We start from the raw sequence: 22500 nt of genomic DNA on the forward strand, positions 1-22500 counted from the left end.
ACATGAGGGTGTCAACTTTGAAGAAACATTGTATGAATGTCCAATGAATGACATTGATCGTGTTGGCACCAGATGTAACATGAGAGGAAAAACAGTACGAGATCACTTTGCATCATACTTTACTAGTCCCCAAGGAGCAGTTTCATGGCAGTATAACAAAACATAAAAGGTCACCGCTATAAAAGTGAACCACATGATAGATATTTTCCTTTCAAATACAATATGTTTCTTATCTTTTTCTTTTTTATCCTCAGGGAAGAGAATATTCCAATCGCTCACCACAGCTTCACACACCTCACGCCACAACTTCTCTTTTATATTCTTATCGCTGTATTCCTTCAGCTGGAAATCATAAAGAGGTGGTCTCTTCTCTACCTCTGTTATGAGTGTTTCGCAGTCAAATACATCTTTTATTACAGACATGATAGCTACCACTTCCTCTCACCACTGAAATCTGAAGGGGCAAGGCAGCAGCAGGCTGGGTGGTGGCGACAACGGAAAGTTGCTCGTGTGCGGCCTCACATTTAAAATAACGTTATCTATCGCCGGCCACAGTTGCCAACAATAGTTGTGTTGTCCGAGAAATTGACCCGAGCGCAACTCCCTCTCAATTTTTTGTTGTCGCCTCAGGAAAAGTTGTCCATGTGCGGGCTACCATAGCGATGTGTTTGTTCTATATTTGACAATTTTTTGGTTGTGACAACTCACAATAAAAAGTTGCTCGTGTGCGGGCAGCCTAAAGAAGGGTCCTTTGGCACAACACTGCGCACAAACGCGAGTGGCCAGTCCAGCTCTAATAGCTGGTGAACAGGCCATAATGGAGGAAATGAATGACTGCCGGGAATTCATGACTAATGCGGTCTCCAAATTACTCCTAACAGCTGTTTACGGTGAAGATTTGTTTGGTATATAAAAAAGGAAAACACTCAAAAACAATACCCTGTCCCCAGAAATATCTGCCTTACAAAAATGCCCACTAATTTCAGGTTCTGGCGTACTCATTCATGAAGTATTGACATTTAAGCTGCTTTCGGAACTGCTCGCCCATCGCGGACGGACGTAGTTTGTGTTCCAAGCCATCTTCAGGTTTGAGAAGCCCGAGGTATTCAGATATTCAGCCGAAATTTCAACTTCGGCCAAAAGGAAGCAAGGGCTTCCGTTTAAACTGGTACATTATGTTCAAAATGTTGCCGACCCTTGCCATAGACTATGAGATACCAACAGCTCTCTCTCTCTCTCTCTCTCTCTCTCTCTCTCTCTCTCTCTCTCTCTCTCTCTCTCTCTCTCTCTCTCTCTCTCTCTCTCTCTCTCCTTCCCTCCCTCCTTCCCTCCCTCCCTCCCTCTCTCTCTCTCTCTCTCTCTCTCTCTCTCTCTCTCTCTCTCTCTCTCTCTCTCTCTCTCTCTCTCTCTCTCTCTCTCTCTCTCTCTTTATAAACATGTATATAGATATACATATACATACAAACATATATGAGTATGTGTATATATATATATATATATATATATATATATATATATATATATATACATATACACATATAAATATACACACACATACATATGGACACATATGCACTATGCCGAGTGTGTATGTATAATATATATATATATATATATATATTTATATATATATTGCTGTTTATACAGTTAATTATGTAAAGAAAGTATACACATTTTTTTTTTACTCCAATTTTATTGCTGAAGATCCATAATTACTGCAGTGTTCCACGCCTCTTACATAAAAATAAAATCAGTTCGCACATCTAACAAATAATGACACGAGAACAATCATTACCCTGCTGTACCGAATTAACACAGTAACCTTTACTTATCTCTGATAAACCTTTGGCTATAAAGTGCAAGGCCAGTCATAAGGTTATAAGTAAGAATAAACATATTAGATTATACTGTATATATACATCTATATATTATATATATCATATATATATTATATATAATATTTATAAATTATATATATACATGATATATATTATATATATGTTATATATATTACATATATTATATATATTATATATTATATATATAATACATATACGCATATATTTAAATATATATATATTTTTGTGTATGTGTGGATATACTATATATATATATATATATATATATATATATATACACATATATATGTATACACACACACACACATTCATGTATATGTATATATATATGTATATATAAATGTATGTGCATACATGTATATATTATATATATTATATATATTATATATATTATATATGTGTGTGTGTGCGTGTGTGTGTATATAAGTATATATGTGCACACACACACATACATATATATTATACACACACATACACGCGCAAGCACACACACACACACACACACAAACACACACACACACACACACACACACACACACACACACACACACACACACACACACACACACACACACACACAAACACACACACACACACACACACACACACACACACACACACAAGCACAAACACAAACACAAACACAAACACAAACACACATATATATATATATATACATATATATATACACACACACGCATATTTAACCCAATGCCAACGGGAATGATGTTTACGTGTATGCCATGTCCACAGTAAGTTACTTTTTACACATAGATGGCTACACTTGTACTAAGTCACCAATGGGCCAATTACGAGTACTGCCTCTCTCGCCCGTTTTCCTTTTCTTTCATTTACGAAAATATTTTACGTTATCTTATTTTGATGTTACTAATGTTTATAGCATTATAGTAATTATAATGTTTATAATAAAAATAACACCATCGATATTCATAGCACTAGCAAAAAATACATTTTTTCCGCCAATTCAAATCAGGTAAGGTCACGAGGTCTACTAACTGACTCCTTTGTGGCTAAACACTTGCGGACATTTCACAAAAAAATATAAAAAATTAGCACAGCATTTGCCCCATTTTTATTCGTTTTGCCTGGCGGCACTGGGGTGTGTGTGTAGTATATATAAATAAATATATATATATATATTTTTTTTATTTATATATATTACACCCACACAAGCACACGCGTGTGTGCCCAACTGCCAACAATTGTACCGTTCTCGAGAACCACCAACTATTACTACTTAAATGGCTATATATATATATATATATATATACATATATACATATACATATACGTATATATATGCATATATATATAGTACACAAATATACTGTATATATACATATACATATATGCATATATATACATATGTGCATACACATTTATATATATATATATATATGTGTGTCTACACAGACATACACACACACACACACACATACACATACACATACACACATGTATACATGTATATACACACACAGTCACAACCACAAACACACACACACACACACACACATATATACATGTATATACACACACACTCACAACCACACACACACACACACACACACACACACACACACACACATATATATATATATATATGCATATATGTATATATATATGCATATAGATATATATGCATATATATATGCATACATATATATAAATATGTGTATGTGTGTGTGTATGTGTGTGTGTGTGTGTGTGTGTGTGTGTGTGTGTGTGTGTGTGTGTGTGTGTGTGTGTGTGTGTGTGTGAAATGATCGTTACGTACAGTTTATCCCTGCCAAGCTATAAAGCATTTGAATAAGATGTTAAAGTTAAGATGAAAACCTTAATTATATATATATTTTTCCATCCTTTATATGATTTGTTGTTGCTTTTAATATAATATCAATCATGGTATAAGCAACATAATGTGTTTTTCTCTATTATCAGTATCTGGCAAACTCTTCTTATAAAAGCATAATATTTTCTAAGTAAATCTGTCTCATTGTTTTCCATTGCAACTGAAACCCAATTTTACATTTCAGTATGGTTGATGATAAAATCTAGATGCATGTCACCAGGTAACTGCAAACACACAAAACGACCAACTGGAAAAGCTAAATACCCACTTGCATACACACGTACACATAAACAAAACACACACACACATACATATACACATATATTCTCATATAACACATATAAACACACACACACACACTAGATGAGCCAGTGTCCCCTATAATTTCTGGAGCCCTTGCACAACCTCAGGAGCCCTTGCACAGCTGTCCCTTCCTCTCCATGCGAATGCGATGATGGAGCCTAGTCTTCGGATTAAGATGTCTTCAGTAAGATTTTGCACATCTTTTACTAGTATTACAATTTTGTATAAATTCTTATTTCATGATATATACAGGTAATCATTGATCACTAGTTCCAATTAGGGTCAAAACCATGGCTATAGCATCGCATTCATAATTTGCGGTAATAATAACCCTGGTGACCCCGAAGCACATGGAAGTGTGAATAGGGGCATGTACTTCGGAATCACGATTCGAAACTGTTAGTCCACACAATGGTGATGCTGAGGAGTGAATGTACAGAACTACATTCGCTCCCACCCTCAAACACAGTTGCAGGAAACACATTCAACAGTCAAACACCAGAGTTACCACGGGACTCCGAAGGGATTCGCCTGACACATGAACTGCCTGTTGTCATCCGGCTTCCCATCACTCAGCTGCTTGTCCCAGAATATCAAGATGTATCTCCCAGTTTTTCCAAAGGGTTTCACGACGACGGCCTTTCCTATCTCGGTGTCATTGTACCTGGTTCCGTCGCCCCAAATGAGGTCGGTGCCGACCTTCTTAAGGTCCATGTACAAGGAGCCTTCAGTCGCTGCCGGAAGGAAGAGGGAAGGGGCTAAGAACACTGGCTGACGATGAATTATGCCAATTTATATACACGTGCATAGTATATATGTGTGTTCATATTTGTTGTGTGTATTTGCACACGCAATAATCACCTATTGTAGCTGTGAAGTCTCCCAGCATCTGGTATTGCTGCATCGTCTTGTAAATTCCGAGGCGGTGTCCGGGGATTCTCTCGCAGCGCTTCTTGGCCGACGCGTACGTCGTGAGCTCGGCCGGTTTCAGGTACAGGAGTCCGTCCACGTCGAAGCGGTAATCACCCTCCACGGAAGCTGTTCACATAGTTACACATATATATATATATATACATATAAATGCATACATACATACATCATGCATATATGTATGCACACACACACATACACACACACGCGCGCGCGCGCGCGCGCGCAGGAACGTATACAGATAAACAGATAGCTAAAGAATTAGATATATAAAATAATTCACTCTGATTAATCATTTTGTCTAAACCTCTAAAACCACGAATTTTCATTTTTATTCAATGCTAGAGTGCCAGTTCTTAAATCCAATTATTGTTAATTAGAGTCAAGAATTTGTATGATAAATTATACTAAATAAATAATCGTAAATGTAGCACACAAGTGCAGAATACACAGTCACAGGCACTTATATAATTAGATAGAAATAGTATTATTGCTAATGTTAGGTTACAAGAAATACTATTGAACCCTTGAAGTTTCTCGACTAGGCAAGCAAGTTTGTTGTTGTGAATGTATAGCTCAGGTGCAATTTGCGTTTTTCATTCACACAACATGACTTGCATGTGTAACATTTATATCAACATATATTTACGAAGGTAAAACCTAAACAGTCTTAGCTAACACAGGATTTATTAGGCTTCCAAACAATGGAGTATTACCAGACGTACATGGTCAGAAGTGCCGCTGGCTGTGTGCATGTTTGTATGTGTGTTTCTTAGATACGTTTGGTAATGGGTTGGGTGATCTTCCATCATCAATATGTCCATTTACTTAAGTCTCGCCAGTATGCCTGAAATGCCTTAAATGTAATACTCCGCCGCCCTTCCCCTGACCTAAGTAGTATTACGACATTCATCGTATTTTTCTTTTGGATGTTAATTATAAGGAATTTGGGTTTCTCCTGGATGTTCCCGGATGCAACCCCTCTCATTGCAGGGCGGGTAGTCCGTCGGGGATTAGTCTCACCTTGCAAGAAGAAATAGACGGCGTCCGTGTTGTTCTCGACCAGGTGCGCCGAAGGGCCTGCGTCGGCCAGCCTGCACTCAGAGGTCCCGTCGGTGAGGTTGACGAAGGACCAGGCCAGGCACGAGAGTCGCACGAAGCACATGCTCTTGCAGTGGCCTGTTGGAGGCAGGGGGGAGGGAAGGGGTGAATGACTCGCTCGCTCTCTTTTTCCTCTGTTCTCTCGTTCGTCTGTTCTATACTGATGGCCTGGCTCCCTTTGTGCTTACGCGCATACATAAGTGCCTGTTTGTGTGTCAATGTTCGTCTATAAACAGCAAACCCGGCGCTGCTCACAGGTGCTGGAGGCCGGCAGGGTCAGCGCCACGTCTGCATCCGGGATGGTCTTTCCAGGAGCCATGAAGAAGTTTCCTTTGGCGGACCTGATGTAGTGGACGCTCGGGCTCAGCGCCGCCGCCGCCAGCGCCGCCGCCGCCGCCAGCGCCGCCGCCGCCGCCACAGCTAGCCTCGCTGCGTCCACAGCCATTGCTGGATGTTTCTGTATCTCTCCGTAACTATGTATTACTTCAGCTTCTGCAAATAAATATAAGGAAATCTCTTTTCTCTTAGAATTATGAAAAAGTGAAAAGTAAATACCAAGTATAACAACAGATGCTAGCCAGTGGCCAGGAATACCAGTTGAATTCGGCGTCCTTTGCGGAGAGGTCATGGGCCAAGAGAGAGGGCTCCAGCTGAATAGAACATAGAAATAAGAAAAACGTCTCAGGGGAGGAAATACAGTTAACATACTCATTTATATATCTTTATATCTGTTTATTTTATTATAATCTATACCTTTCTACTTCACATTTATATTTTTTTTCTACGAGGCTTCAGCTATCACTCGTCCTTCTCAGACTTTGAAAATATGCACATGTTTATCAGTTAATAATTGGGTCAAACAATTTTTTTGCTCTGATATTTGCCCACAGGTGCGCGTGTTTATTTGCAATGAACCTAATCTACTAACACTTGTTCGTAATCGAAATGCTACATTATCTCTTTTTTTTCAGAAAATGTAAGATGAAGATACACCGACAGACAGACGTTTAAAAAGAGTGGACACCTGATTGCGACGCGGACTGGAAATGGCGCTGTTAAAAGGACTTACGGATCTTTAAGCGTCCTTCTCCAGACCTGGGAACTGAGAAGTCCACTGCCTCAGGGGACTCGGCCTGGAAGGCAATTGAGCGAATGAACGCGACCTTCAGTGCGTGCGAGCGTCGAGGACCGTGGATGATATGTGTGACCTGAGGGTAATACATCACCCGGAGTCCGGCGCTGTCTTTCTCTTTTAATTCATTGCTGTCTATATAGTCAGTGTATAGTTCTCAAGCGACGGCCATGCAGACGGTAGATAGGAAAGAGAAAAGGCGTCGGCAGGGAGAGAAACAGACAGACAGGCAGAAAGACAGACAGACAGATAGACAAACAGACAGACATACTGAGAGATAAAGCAAAAAGGGAGAATCAGAAAAAATAAGGTAAATTCAAATGAATCGCACAGAACAGATACATTTTACTTGGACGTATTTTTTTAAATCCTACCCTGATACTTACCGCCATTAAATGAACGAGCGAGCTCGCCTGGACTACATCAAAGAATATTTTTGATCAACGTGTCGCTCTTTTTTGCTATAATGACGCAGAAAGAATATTTATTTCGGACGTTGACATGAACTAGTCGATGGCTTAATTTCAATAAATTTTGCCCCAGAGAGAGAGAGAGAAAGAGAGAGAGAGAGAGAGAGAGAGAGAGAGAGAGAGAGAGAGAGAGAGAGAGAGAGAGAGAGAGAGAGAGAGAGAGAGAGAGAGAGAATAATAAAAAATAAATATATAAAATTAAATAGCTAAATAAAAATCAATCGCTCAGAACAGATATATCTTCTCTGAACGTGTTTTTTTTTCAACAACAGCTACTATAATAATAGTGATAATAATAATAATGATAATGGTAGTGGTGGCAATAGTGATGATAAGAATATTTAAAATAACAGTATAACGTAATCAAAAATAATGATAATAACACTGATGACTATCATAATAATAACAAAAATAATTATGGTAAAAGTAATGACAATAATTATCACGTTGCAATTCTCCTTGAAATCCTTCCTTCTCTTCCTTCTCCATTTTGATGCAAGGAGGGCATCGCGCGCCTGGCAAGAAGGGCAATGCAGGAGGAAGGTGTGGGGGGCAGAGATTTGAGGGAGAGGGAGAGAGAAGGAAAGGGGAAGGTAGGAGGAGGAGGAGGAGAGAGAGAGAGGGAGAGGGAAATGGGAAGGTAGGAGGAGGAGAGAGAGAGGGGGAGGGAAAGGGGAAGGTAGGAGGAGGAGAGAGAGAGGGAGAGGGAAAGGGGAAGGTAGGAGGAGGAGAGAGAGGGGGGGAGGGAAAGGGGAAGGTAGGAGGATGAGGGAGAGGGAAAGGGGAAGGTAGGAGGAGGAGAGAGAGGGGGGGAGGGAAAGGGGAAGGTAGGAGGAGGAGAGAGAGGGGGGGAGGGGAGGTGAAAGGCAGAAAGAGGAGAGTGAAAGAGGGAGACAGGAGTACCTATTTTTTATTTTTTTATTTATTTAATTTTTGGTTCCATGATGATGATTATGACACTAGAGAAAGTAGTGGTAATATTGATGATAATGAAAGCAAATTTGTTCTGAGTGAACCATGACCCACCGTCAGTCTAGTAAACATAAGCGGTTTCAGTCAAAATAACAAGGCATTAAATACTGCTGTATTTATCACTTATGTTTACATGTTTTTTTACGCGCGATTTCATTGCGAAAGCACAAGAGCTATATTGTTAAAGGGAATTTAAACTGTTCCTTCATGTCTAGTAACGAGGCAGTAAAGGACTATCTTTGTTGTATTATCTTTTGTCACTGAATCCCCTCCAAATATAACTTTAATTTCCTCTTTTTCGCTTCCTTTGGTTTTCGTTAAAAAGTGATAATGATTCGCCAATCACATGGCCACCACACCTCAGAAAAATGCCGGGGTTATGGCCTCACAACAGAAAGTATCTCTCAGATAAACAGGTTGGAGGAATTACAATAATGTAAAATCTCAATTTTAATCATAAATACTCCTGTGAAGTTCAATTCAACTCAAGGGTCGAGGGCGGTCCCATTGCTCATATAATACGCATGTTGCCTGTGTCGAGTACGGGACTACGGGTTGTCAGGTTTCTTAGTATATACACATATTTGCTACCAAGACGTGTTGTATATACAAGCTATACAGAATTTTACTACTACTTTATTTTTCCACAATTACAATTATTTCTTTAAGTTCTGATGCAGTCATAATCACACATCATTTTATGTCATCAATTACATGTCAATTAAATTAAAATTAAAATTACTCCAACCTGGCTCAGGATACGAACCCAATGCGAGCCTTGTGCGTGCAAATTGTGCGTTTTCTGTGCGTAGAAATCAATCCATCTTTCTCTTAGATTATATACATGTGTATATATATATATGTATACATTTATATGTGTGCGTATATATATATGTATATATGTATACATATATATATGTATATATATATGTATACATATATATACATATATATATGTATATATATGTATACATATATATATGTATACATATATATGTATATATATGTATACATATATATATGTATACATATATATGTATACATATATATACATATATATATGTATACATATATATATATGTATATATATGTATACATATATATATGTATATATATGTATACATATATATGTATATATATGTATACATATATATATGTATACATATATATATATGTATACATATATATATGTATATATATATGTATACATATATATATGTATACATATATATATGTATACATATATATATATATATATATATATATATTTCTTGTATCTCTGCAATTTACTGTCTCTGTAGTTGACCATATTATTTGTAAATATATTTCAGAGCAATAGTATGCTTAATATGATTAATGTGTCTAGATTATTATGAAGCTCGCTAGTAAAAAGGCTGCAATATACGTGTATGTGTTTTATACAAAGCTTTCCAGAATAGTTATAGCCCTCTAGATTGATGTTTTCTTCACAGGTCATTTATTTCGCAAATCAACATTCATAATATCTGTCATAATATCATGAGGATCGAGTTTATATATGTTTATGTATCAACTGCTAATAGGGGTCAGAGATATGGAAAAGTATCAAATACGAGTAATTCATGAAAACGATAAAAATCACTTAATAATAGTTTTCCCCAATTTAGTTCACTAAAACTGTCATTTTTTACAACATATGATATGCCACACTGACCTATGTTCTAATGTAGTGTATTTATTTACCTGTCATAACTGCCAAGCCAGGTACACGTGGCGCTCCCCTATGGTGCAAGGACCGCACTTTTTCTGCCAATACATGCGTAGTACCAGTACTCTGTGATATTTCGCCTGGGATTGGCTCGTGAGATATTGTAGTGACCAGAAAGGCTAGATTTTAGTGTCAGACTTCGACACTCACGCTATTCACTGGTTACTTTACATCGACGCTATGGCGACGGAGCGGGCCGATCGGTAAGCACTCTCCGAGGGCACGGTGGGTTTGGGATAAATATTGTTCGTGAAATTTACACACATCCTGTATCATTCATCATATATCGAACCCTTTTGGTTCCCTAATGTTACTTTAAGTATTACAACGGGGTTTTACAAATACCGTGAAAGTTTAAACTTAACAATCCCCGTGTGGAAAATCAAAAGGAGCCTGGGCACAACTCCTTGCTAAAAGAACATCACTATGAAAATGAAACAGAGAAACACATAAAACTAATATCTAATAAAAGAGCTTGGAGATATGTACATAAATGATAAAGATATAGCAAAGCCGGCATATACTGCTGGTGCACACATAACTTATCTTACAAAAGAGGGCTGCCTCGAATCCTCCGTCCGTTACCGTAAAACACCGTATAAACATAGAAAGAAAAAAAGGGCTCGACTACGGCCTCTCTCTATGCCTGCAGCATGGGTTATCCTAAGCAAGCAGTCTTCCGCCTAGGATCTCTGGCTTACTGTTAGAATACCACTTGTTTAAGTCAATCAACCCGTGGATTGGGAGAGAGAGTACCTGTAGCCTGGGCCGTGCGAGCGTGACTCCCTTGTCTATCTCCCATACCTCTGTCATCGTCTTAGAGGCGGGAACAAGCAGTTAAGTGATTGGAGTTCTGGAGGCTTATAATATAATAAAATAAAAATTACACTATGAACACTTTTAAGGCATTAAATACAAGGCATAAACAAGTATAAAAACGAAATAAAGTATATACATTCATATAGAAAATAAAATAACTCGTCGTTAGAACGTCCACGGGGGGGTGTCCACGGTGGTGGTCCCTGGTGGTGACAAGTGGAGATTTCAGGCATCCAGCCCTGCCACGAATTGCTTGGGACCCCCCTTGATGGTTTCGTTTTCTTATAGTTCACTACAATATCGCTAATATTTTCACTGATCAATGATACGTAGTATACAGCATTGGATTTAGTGGATTTTGAATATCATTTGAGAGGTATTGGGAATAATAATTACTTTGAGGAAAAGGAAAAATTAATGAAATTAAATAGATGCAACTATTTAGTATCTGCTCCATCCACCCTGCTTGTCGATCACCGCGCGCTCTCTCTCTTTCTTATAAAAATATAACACACTGAGTAATTAAAAACTTGCAGTGTCAGAGAGGCAAAGGAAACAGTAAAATTAGCAATGAAATTGCTCTCTTATAGCAAAATTATATATATATATATATATGAGAGGGTATTTATTAATTAATATTCATGGTATAATTCAGCCTCTCTTGATCTTTTGTCCTTTTTTTCAGAATAATGATATGGGTGAAAGAAAACGTTAACGATAATTCTAATTTATTAATCATATGTAACACGTAAAAATCGTGACCTTGGAACACAGCAAAAAAATAATACACTCCGCTACTGACACACGAGTAACACCCGAGGGGCACCCAACACACGCACACACCAAGCACACTATGAATACACCATAACCATCATTAACATGAACTGAACCGATTTTAACATAAACAAGAAATCAAGCACCATAAATGTTCTCACGCGACCACCGATTTGATAGAAAGTGGGGGCGCGTGACTCCTTCCGGGGGTAGACGGGAGAGTCCCCACTCTTATCGAGAAGCTGCGACCCGTCGCGTTCTCTATGTTCGCCAAGCTCGGGCGAAAAACCCCGGGCTCTCCTGCCGGTGCTCCGGGCGACGGTCTTCTTCTTCTTTGTTGGATTTCTTGGCTATCAACCAGGGGCATGTGGCCAAGGTTATTAAGCCAATGGATCCTATTTATTCTATCAATCTATATAAGGTCATAAAGTTTTGTCTCCCTTAGAAAAGTGATTACTTTACCGATGATTTTTTCATCGTTGGATAGAAGATTTTTTGTTGTGAAATCTTTATATTTAATTCTTAAATAATTGGTGCGTGGTTGTCTATTGTTGGAGTAAATTGGGTATATTGTTAATAGGTGGTCTATGGTGAGGATGGTGGTGCATTAAGGGCACTGTGGAGGAAATGTTTTTTGTATATAGGGAGTGAGGTGTGTAATTTTGGTGGCATTGACCCTGAGACGGGCCAAGACCACCTCCTCGCTTCTTATTTTCCTGTGGGCTGTGTCCCACAGTTCTATTTCAGGTTTGACATTGTTAGTCAGTTGGAGGCTGGTCCACTCACTTTGCCACAGGAGATGTATTTTTGCTTTTATAAGAGACACAAAACACCTGAGATCTGTACGAACTATGGTAGTGTCCAGATCTCCAGTTGACCCGGCTAGTTTGTCAGCCTGTTCATTACCATGGATACCAGAGTGACCTGGTACCGATATTAGTTTGATTGATTTGTTGGCACCGTGTAACTTACGAATGATATTACCCAGAAGTTCATTTTTAGTGGTTTCTAAGGATTTAATAGCTTTAAGTGAACTTAATGAATCGGAAAAAAATAACTATTCTATCGTGGGTCGTCGATAGTGCAAAATCAATGGCTTTATCAATGGCACCCGCACCTACACACTCATCTGTCTTGGAGCCGTCGGTATATATATGAAAAAAGGATAGATGTTTAATAAGGATCTCTCTGAACCTCTGGCGTACCTCACCCTCCGGCGCCATGGCCTTGGCTGATGGAAGCCAGGTTTCCATGATAGAAAAATTGGGTGTTTCCCATGGCGCTATATTTGACTGAACCAGGGTATCGATGGTAGAGAGATCTATACCGACTTTCTCGACGAGGTCGTGGAGTCTCGTGGCAAAAGGCCTAATGCCTCCATTGCCATTAGGGTGGCTCGGGTCTCGAGCCACCTTTGCGGCATAGGTCAGTGCTAACTGGCCGCGTCTGAGTTGGAGGGGAGGTTCTCCTGACTCCACCTCAAGACGCTCGATCCGAGTACATTTTAGGGCTCCAAGACACAACGCAAACAAGCATTCTGAACAGCATCCAAACCTTTCAAACTTGTTTTCGATGCCGAACCATACACGATTGACCCATAGTCTACTTTAGACCTAATCAGGGCTTTATATACCATTAGCAAAGACTGTCTATCAGCTCCCCATTTATTACCAGAAATGCACTTTAATAAATTTAGTGCTCTTTGACATTTATTCTTTAACTGACCAATGTGGTCTTTCCAATTGAGTCTACTATCAAAAAGTAGCCCAAGAAATCTAGCAGAATAGGATAGGTATTGGGTGGTTGTCTAGAGTTAGCCTGATGTTCGGCTTCCTCCTATGTGAAAAAATTACCCCAATACTCTTTCTAATGGAAAACTTAAAACCCCACTGGAGGCCCCAGTTATGAATCATATCCAGTGCCAATTGGATGCGATTTGCTGAGAATTCTGCATTATTGCTGGAATGCCACAATGCACAATCATCAGCGTACAGTGAGTATTTAAGATTCCGAGGAGGAGCTGGTAAGATGTCATTGATCATACATAGAAATAATGTAGGTGACAAGACACTTCCTTGTGGGACCCCGTTTGCCTGGACAAAAATGTCCGAAAAAGTGACATTGTCAGAAAACAATTTGACAGAAAACGTTCTGTCAGATATGAAATTTTGAATAAAACAAGGCAAGTTTCCACGTAATCCGAAAGCATAAAGTTTTCTGAGTAGGCCATATCGCCATGTCATGTCGTAGGCTTTTTCTATATCTAAAAATACTGAAATCAAAAAATCTTTTTTGGCAATTGCCTCTTGAATATGACTGTCCAGCTTTACTAGCTGATCGAGAGTTTGGCGTCCCTTTCGGAAACCGCACTGCTCGTCAACTAGTAAATTACTGGAATTCAAAAAATGCAATAGCCTGCTATTAACAATTCGTTCCATGACCTTGCATAAGCAACTTGTCAACGCAATTGGGCGGTAGATGGCAAATCTGGGATTACCCCCTCCTTTCAATATAGGAATGATGTGGGCGAAGTGCCATGAGTTTGGAAAAGTGTGGCTTTTCCAAATTTCATTGTACACTTCTAGCAACTTAATCATGTCATCATGATTAAGATGCTTTATCATCTCATATCGAATCTCATCGGGGCCTGGGGATGTTCCTCTACAGGCTTCTAGGGCTCGGCCAAGCTCATCTATTGTTAGATCTTTATTGTAATCAAGTTCATCTCCTGTGGCAAAGTGAATTGGTTGCAGCTCAGCCGCTTCCTTGATAGGCAGGAATGCGTGATGGTAGTTTGCTGAGCTGCTTGTATGAGAGAACTGCCTGGCGAGTGCATTAGCAATGTCTCTAGGTGAATCCAGATTGTTACCCTCTTCAATAATGTTCTTAATTTTGATGGATGTTTTTTTCTTATTGATTTTATTAACAGTGGACCAAACCTCTGATATTTTTGTATTGAGACAAAGCTCCGCCAGGAGTCTCTTTTTGCTTGTCTTATTACTCTACGAGCCCTAGCTCTTGCTTGTTTGTAATTGCAAAAGTTCTCCTTTGTGATGTTATTTTGGAAAAGCCTGTAGGCCTTATTGCGTCGGCACAGCGCCCTGCGGCAATCTGGTGTCCACCATGGAACTCTATGCTTAACGCTATCTGTCGAAGTTTTAGGAATGGATAGCAAAGCTGCTTCTAAAATCGAATTCTGAATATTGCTTACTTTATCATCAATGGTTTCTCCAACAAGTTCGAGCTTGACGCTCCTTGTGAAGGCGACCCAGTCTGCTTTTTTTACGTTAAATTTAGGCGCTGAAGGCGTTCTCACTGTGTCGCATGAATATTTAATCAAGAAAGGAAGATGATCGCTTCCCAACGAGTCGTCAATGGTGTGCCACAGGCACTTGGCTGCTACTGATGATGAGACCAGTGATATGTCTATAAAGCTCAAATTCCCGGTATTATCGTCCACCCGCGTGGGACTACCATCATTCAGAAGGACTAAAGGGAACCCCATAACGTATGATGAGCATTAAAATCACCTAAAATTACTTTATTTTGTGGCAGACGTTCCTGAAGAGCAAAAAGCTCATCATAGATTATCAATTTATCAGGCGGACAGTAAACTGAACATATAGCCAGATACGTGCCATTAATTTTTACTTTGCATGCGACAAACTCCAAAGTAGAATCAATAGTCACTTCTGTAAAAGGGAGGCTTTGGTGGATGTACATGGCGACTCCGCCTCCACCCCTACCCTCACGATCCTTCCGACATAAATGGTAGTTCCTGAGCGATACGACCTCGTCAGAGACGAGGTTTGTCAAATGAGTTTCTTGGAGAACTATAATATCGGGAGCATAGGACGAGGCTAATTATTTAAGGTCATTTACTTTAGATCTAAGACTTCGACACTTCCATTGTATAATGGTTGACGCGATGATTACGTTTTATGGGGTTTGGAAGTGCCTTGTCCACCAGTTTTTATTTTCTTTTTATGGGAGGGAGGCGCCTCCTCTCCCTCGCTTCCCGGGGACCTCTCACGACAGAAGAAGCCTCCATGTCCTGCACCTCCTGGCGAGGGAGACGACTGACGGACTGCGACCTGCTTCTCTCTCGAGAAACCGATCGCGAGTCAGACGAAGTCCTCACAGGAGTAGCCCGGACGGGAAGGTGCGCTCCGGACTGTGATTCGGTATCAGCTTCCTTAAGATTTTTTGGCTGGGTTGATGCAGCCATTTGATCGACCAATTTAGTCAACTGATAAACTTTAATGTTCAATTCCTTAACTGTTTGTTTAAGTTCAGCAATTTCCTTATCCTTGGCTGCAAGCTGCTGACTGACATCACTTGCACTAGGGGTGTTGCTAGTTACTGCTGCAGCATAGGAAGTATCTGGTTTGTGTGTCAGACTTTCCACTTTCCTCTTAGCTTCAGTATAACTAACTTCATGCTTTCTCATATATGCTAATGTCTCAGTCTCCTTCTTCAGGATGCTGCACTCGGCGGATCCTGAATGATGGGGACCTTTACAGTTAGCACATTTGGAAATTTTGCTAGTACATGTGATGGTGTCATGGGCTTCAGCACATTTCCGTCAAACAAATTTATTTGAATCTTTGTCAATACATCTTAATGAGGTGTGTCCGAATTTTTGGCATCTATTACAATGAATTGGCTTTTGGACATAAGGTCTTACTTGAACACGTTCATAACCGACATTGACATATTCAGGGATTTTATTCAAGGGAAAGGTAAAAAAAACACAGTCCAGTTTTCGTTCGTACATTCCCGTCCTTCTTGGTCATACAATGAACGTCCACTACGTCTTGGTCCTTCATGCTCTCAAGAATTTCACTTTCATCCATCGTCCTCAAATCCCTGTGAAAGATTACTCCCTTACAGGTATTTGGGCCAATAGGGATAGTTACTTTAACTCGAAGATCATGAATTTGCGTCAGCTTAAGTAAATCCTTAATCTGGGAGTTGTATTGTACTTTAACAAGGAGGCTTCCATCTCGCAATTTTTTGACAAAATCAAAGTCGCCGTCCACTTGACCATCAAGGACCTTTTTGATGATAAAGGGGTTCACGTTCAAAAGCGACTGATTTTCATTCACGCATTTTACATTCGCGAACCTTGCATTCTGGGTGGGGATTTTGAAAGTTGGTCGTCTCGTCTTGTCATTAGTGGGGGTACCATTGTTCGTAGTCAGAGAGTGGTCATGAGTCGCCCCTCCTCCTTTAGGAGGAGAAGGGGTAGCCGGGGAGTCATTCATTCTGGGTATCGGACCAGGTCCGACCCCTCTGCTCAAAGTCGTAGTCCTGAAGGGACAAAAACCTCTTAACTGTTATCAACCTAACTGCAATAGCTAAGAGAGTGAATCAGTATTTCGTCCTCTAACCCCCCAGTGGAAGCCTGGTTGCGTTCTCCAGTACCACAGAGGGATCGAGTTATGTGTGGGACACTTCCTTACCGCCGAACTTGCCTAGGCGAAGGACGGTAATTCAATGCCTACCCCCCAAGCGAATACGGGAGTTCACGAGGAACTCCGGTAGGCTCAGGAAAGTCACATTAAGATCGAAAAGAAATCAGGACCAAAGAAAAAGTGCGCCCAAATGACGCCCCAGACTACTGGGCCTCCCTACCCAGGGGTCAAAGCCACAAGGGCTACCCTGGTGTAGAAGAGAGCTGCGGGTCTGAGGTGGGGTGCTGATTACTACTACTGTAGCCTCGTGTCACCTGCAAAACAAAAGCACTGAAGGTGCTGGCAAAGCACAATAAATGTTCTGTAATTACAGGATTTTACTTTATTTGAATTACTTTAGAAAAACTCAGGAACAATAATGTCAAGCGAGACGAGAGGCCCCGGGCTCCAGGGTAGCTCAAGTGGCGCAAGACTTTGTTTTTGTTGCTACTGCGCTATAAAGAAGGTGTTTACTCATCAGAGTTTCGAACACGAGTGACGCGGGGCGACGGTGGCGATGTCGAGCAGCGCTCAAGGTCCCGAGGCTCTATTCACGAGGCGCGACGTCGAAGGCAAGGGTTTCCACAGGCAGCCCTTACCACAGGTGAGCGGTTTGCTTGTCAAGCCAGGAGTATCGCCACTCTCCTGGTTAGGGGGCGTTCGCATACATTTGAGTTGCCACTTTTTTCTTTCTCTTTTCTTTTTTTCCGTTCACACGCTCCATTTTCTTTACATCTAATTTCACATGCTTCTTATATTTGAATCACCACTTATTATCACGTGGATTATCTCATTCGTTCTTTATTCTTATTCTCATTTCCCTTCCTTTCCTCGTGGGTTCGCTAGGGTCATTTCCGAACTGCCACATCACTTTCGCACATTTTCCGCAGCACGCTATCCTCTTTTATTGTACACCTAATTCAGTTCTTAAAATAATGCAGACAGAGGTGACTTTCATTCGTACATATGAACACGCATTCACAGATATAGTTGGCATTAATTAATCCGAGATAGTGAGACCAGTTACTCATACTCATTTCCCCCCCCCCCCCAATCCCTTGCCCGTTGTTGTCGTGGGGGGGCTTAGGAGGCGGAGACTGGGACCCAATGCTGGGGAACTCCCCAACCTTGGGACTCAGCCCTCGACTCAACAAATTTTGCATGGTCTTTTTTTCCCCCTCCTACTTTTTCCTTTCTGTCCCTTCACCAACCCCTTCTACTATCCACTTCCTAAGGTGTGAGAGCCGTGCTGAAAGGATGAAAGGCTGACTTTGTGCCAGTCCTGAATGGCCTGAGGGAGCCATGGGCACGGTATTCCCCTGCTTTAGTTGTCTAGCCCTTACCCCTCAAGCGACCCTGAGGGGTGGACCGTTTCTCTCCCCAACATACTCCAGGCTTATTATGGCCAACAATGAATAACCATTAATCATTAACCATACCATTATTAGAGGCAATGAGGCTTGCCTCTTCATCAAATAGCTCCACCAATTCAAACTCGCCCGATTCCCTGACCCCAGGCTCTCCTTTGACCACGGCTCTGAACACTACAACTAATACTCCCTCCTCAATGCCGACTAGTACAGTATCCTCCCTAATCAACACCCCAGGAGACATTTCTATTCCCAACATGCTCAACTTCAACAACTATACCCACATAACCTTCTTCATCAACTACCCCATCCTCCCTTATTACTACCTTACAACCTTATTGTCCACCTCCCCATAACACTACCAGCCTCAACACTACTCCCTCTTCCACATGCCCCCGTCCTTCTACTACCCCCATCTCTACAAAATTCTTAAATAATCTATTTAGCCCAGCGAAATGGGACCGATGTTTCGTGATCCCTCCCACAACTTCTCACACTTTCTGCTTTGACAACCTGTTTTCATTCCTCAAATACATATACATCCTTAACTTGATCTAACCCCTATACATTACCTTACCCAACCTTAACCCACTTACTCGTCAATTCCTTTGCCCAGCTTTGACAACTAATCACTAACTCAACCACCCTTCACTACCATTTACTATAGTGCTACATGACCTTAGATGTCTAGCACATTTATTTTGCGTTTAACCATTAACCATAAACCACACTCATTTGCCTCGTTTACCCCTACCTAGTACGTATAAATGAGTGGCGGGGATTCTATTTCGATAGTTGTCACTTCATTATGTCTTAATTCATTACATAACTTTTCGCCCTTTCATATATATATATATATATATATATATATATACATAGATATACATATACACACGCGTACGCACGCACACACACAAATATATATATATATATATATATATATATATATATGTGTGTGTGTGTGTAGTGTATGTGTGTGCATAAATGTATTTATATGCACACATAATATCAAACTTATAGGTCGTAGAATCAGGCGTTGAAACATTGTGAACATTTTAAATTATTATTTATATTTTTACGTCAAATAAAAATCAATTTCTGCCTTTCGCAAGTTCTACTGTCGACGTCTACATTCTAAAGATATTTCAATGATCTACACATCGTAAATAGTTTTACTTCTTGTTTCATTACACTGTAGGCACAGTTGTCAAATTATGAAATATCGTTGTTTTTCATAGACACCTATTGCAGAAAAAAGTAAATTTTTGATCTTAAGTTCTGAAATTTGTTTAGCTATACCATCCTGACATCATTTCTTCAATCAAATTTCATTTTTGTTGCAGATAATTGTGAAATAATTCCAACCAGTCACAGCCATCGTTAGAGACCGGCCTCTCCACTCACGGAATACTACATACTACATAAGTATTGCCAGAAAAAAAACTGTCACCTGTAGACTCGTGGTGTACCAGTTGGAAGTGTAGGGAATTGTATGTGGAGTCAACCTCGCGATGATTCCGTTACCGCATATCAAAACAGAGCCACTTTAAATGGGCTGAGTAAAATATCTTTCTAGGCCATAAATGATGTGTTTGGAACTCCTCGTCCAAGATGGATTAGATGCTTTGACATCACAATAACACTTGTATATAAACAATGACATTTGCAGATAACCGTAAGATAATAATGTGGCCCTTTTTGTTATCAAAAATTACATTAGTATTTGTCAGTTGCAGATGAGTTACCTCTGCATCAGATTTATAAAACATATGAAGTGTATAAAATAAAACAATGGTACAATAAAATAGGGAATGTTTATTTCAGAACCTGTGCATTGTAGGTAATGATGGCCTCGGTTGGTTCCGAACGCAGCCTCGTTGTCCTGCTCGTCCTAACATGTACCAAACCCAGCAGAGTCCTCCTCAAACACGCCAAGATCTCATCATATCAGAATCCTTCATCACAAAAATAAGTAAAGTAAAATGAAGACTGAGCTGAACACCACCTGGTCCTCCCACTATGCACCATTACCACCCTTGTTGGTCAGTCAACATATCCTTACTATTTTCATTTTGTACATATTCATATTAATTGTACGTTTATGTCTATATTATGTTCTTAGATGTCTGAATTATGTCTTTCATTTTATGCACATTTTCATTGCATTATTCTTATGTACTGATATACATCAAAAGTAAATTCATAATCAGAACCATTCAATCTAATGTCCAACTGCCTTTTGGTTGGGCTTATTTTACGGCACAGAATCACGGATGAAAAACAGATGATGAAAATCTGGTTACTTAAACGTTTTCAAATAGACATGAAATTCTTTACAGCCGTATTTGCCAACCTCTATTCTCTAGGTGTGTGTACATATATATATATATATGTATTTTTTTCTCAACAGTAATTCAATCCACTGTAGGACATAGGCTTCTCTCAATTCGCTATTGAGTTTTTTTGTCACCTTTGCCTGATTGGATGCCCTTCCTAATCAACCGCGGTTTGGCACGCTGACACTTGTGCCACGGCGGCGACTTCCCCTACGATACCTGTGTTCGACTTCTCAAGGTGATATGTCGATTTCTCACCGTGAGATCGGACTCGAGCCAGCAGTCAGAGCGCAGGTATTTTTACGACTGCCGCGACGGGGATTTGAACTTCGGACCACGAGAGTCGGAGTCTAGTGCTCTAACCACTTGACCATCGCGACAGTCCTAAAGGTAGTTCTGAAGGAACAGCTGCGGCACCTGCAGTTGACCTCAATGTGATATGTCACACACACATATATAGCTCTACATACCACATATATGTGTATGTATGTTTACATGTGTACATATGTATATATATAAATATATGTATATATACATATGTTCATATATGTGTATATGTATACACACACACACACACACACACACACACACATATATATATATATATATATATATATATATACATATATATATATCTAAGTGTACACCCATAGAGAGAGAGAACAGGGGCATCATTTGAGCTTTTTCTCGGGGGGGGGGGGGGGGGGGGGCAATAGTAGCTATGTAAACAATACATAGCAAGACCTGATGGTACGTTTTACACCTCTGTCCCCAGCAGCTGCATTTCCTCCTTGTGCGGACGCAGCTGCCCTGTTCTGCTTTCTCTTTTGGCACTTCTACGCCGTAAGTAAACATCTTCCCTCGAAGTGAACCACTGTATAAGAGGACGCAGAGGGAGAACCACGGCAAACAGATCAAGTCACACAGGTTCCAACTCCAGCACCTCGTCCTCGACCCGGGGACACGGGTGTCTCTTGGGGCTTCACATCTACCTTTAGTAATAAACTCACCAAGCCAGAACCCCTTTCATTCACTTGTACTTAGGCCACTCTCTCTTGCAAAAAGGGAAGTGAACAAAAATTTCGAAAAATAAGTTAGTCCAGTGACATTTAAAAACTGTAACTCAAACTTTATAGGTGTTATTTAGTAAAACTTAAAAATTATGGCCCTTTATGGGGGGCAAGCCAGACCGTGAGGGGGACAAACAGAGACTTGTCCCCAAAACCCCCCCCTAAAGAGAGAGTGAGAGAGAGAGAGAGAGAGGGAGAGAGAGAGAGAGAGAAAGAAAGAAAGAAAGAAAGAAAGAGAGAGAGAGCGGGAATGATAAAGACATTGATTTGAATATATATATATATATA

General features: G+C 40.1%; 1 protein-coding gene and 1 long non-coding RNA gene across 2 annotated transcripts; one reads left to right on the forward strand and one right to left on the reverse strand.

Annotated features, from left to right (window-relative positions):
• Positions 1–4508: 4508 nt before the first annotated feature.
• Positions 4509–6385, reverse strand: LOC125024596. The gene is made up of 4 exons (XM_047612414.1): positions 6322–6385; positions 5989–6144; positions 4897–5073; positions 4509–4769 (listed from the first exon to the last, which is right to left on the reverse strand). Exons 1-4 carry the CDS (start codon positions 6383–6385, stop codon positions 4540–4542), a joined length of 627 nt encoding a protein of 208 aa, XP_047468370.1. The 3' UTR covers positions 4509–4539.
• Positions 6386–17942: 11557 nt separating this feature from the next.
• On the forward strand, positions 17943–22053 carry LOC125046987. The gene is made up of 4 exons (XR_007116691.1): positions 17943–18040; positions 20150–20481; positions 20647–20848; positions 21918–22053. It is a non-coding gene; the product is annotated as an uncharacterized LOC125046987 (long non-coding RNA).
• Positions 22054–22500: the final 447 nt, after the last annotated feature.

This window comes from Penaeus chinensis, chromosome 4, assembly GCF_019202785.1.
Source record: "Penaeus chinensis breed Huanghai No. 1 chromosome 4, ASM1920278v2, whole genome shotgun sequence".
Classification (NCBI taxonomy): domain Eukaryota; kingdom Metazoa; phylum Arthropoda; class Malacostraca; order Decapoda; family Penaeidae; genus Penaeus; species Penaeus chinensis.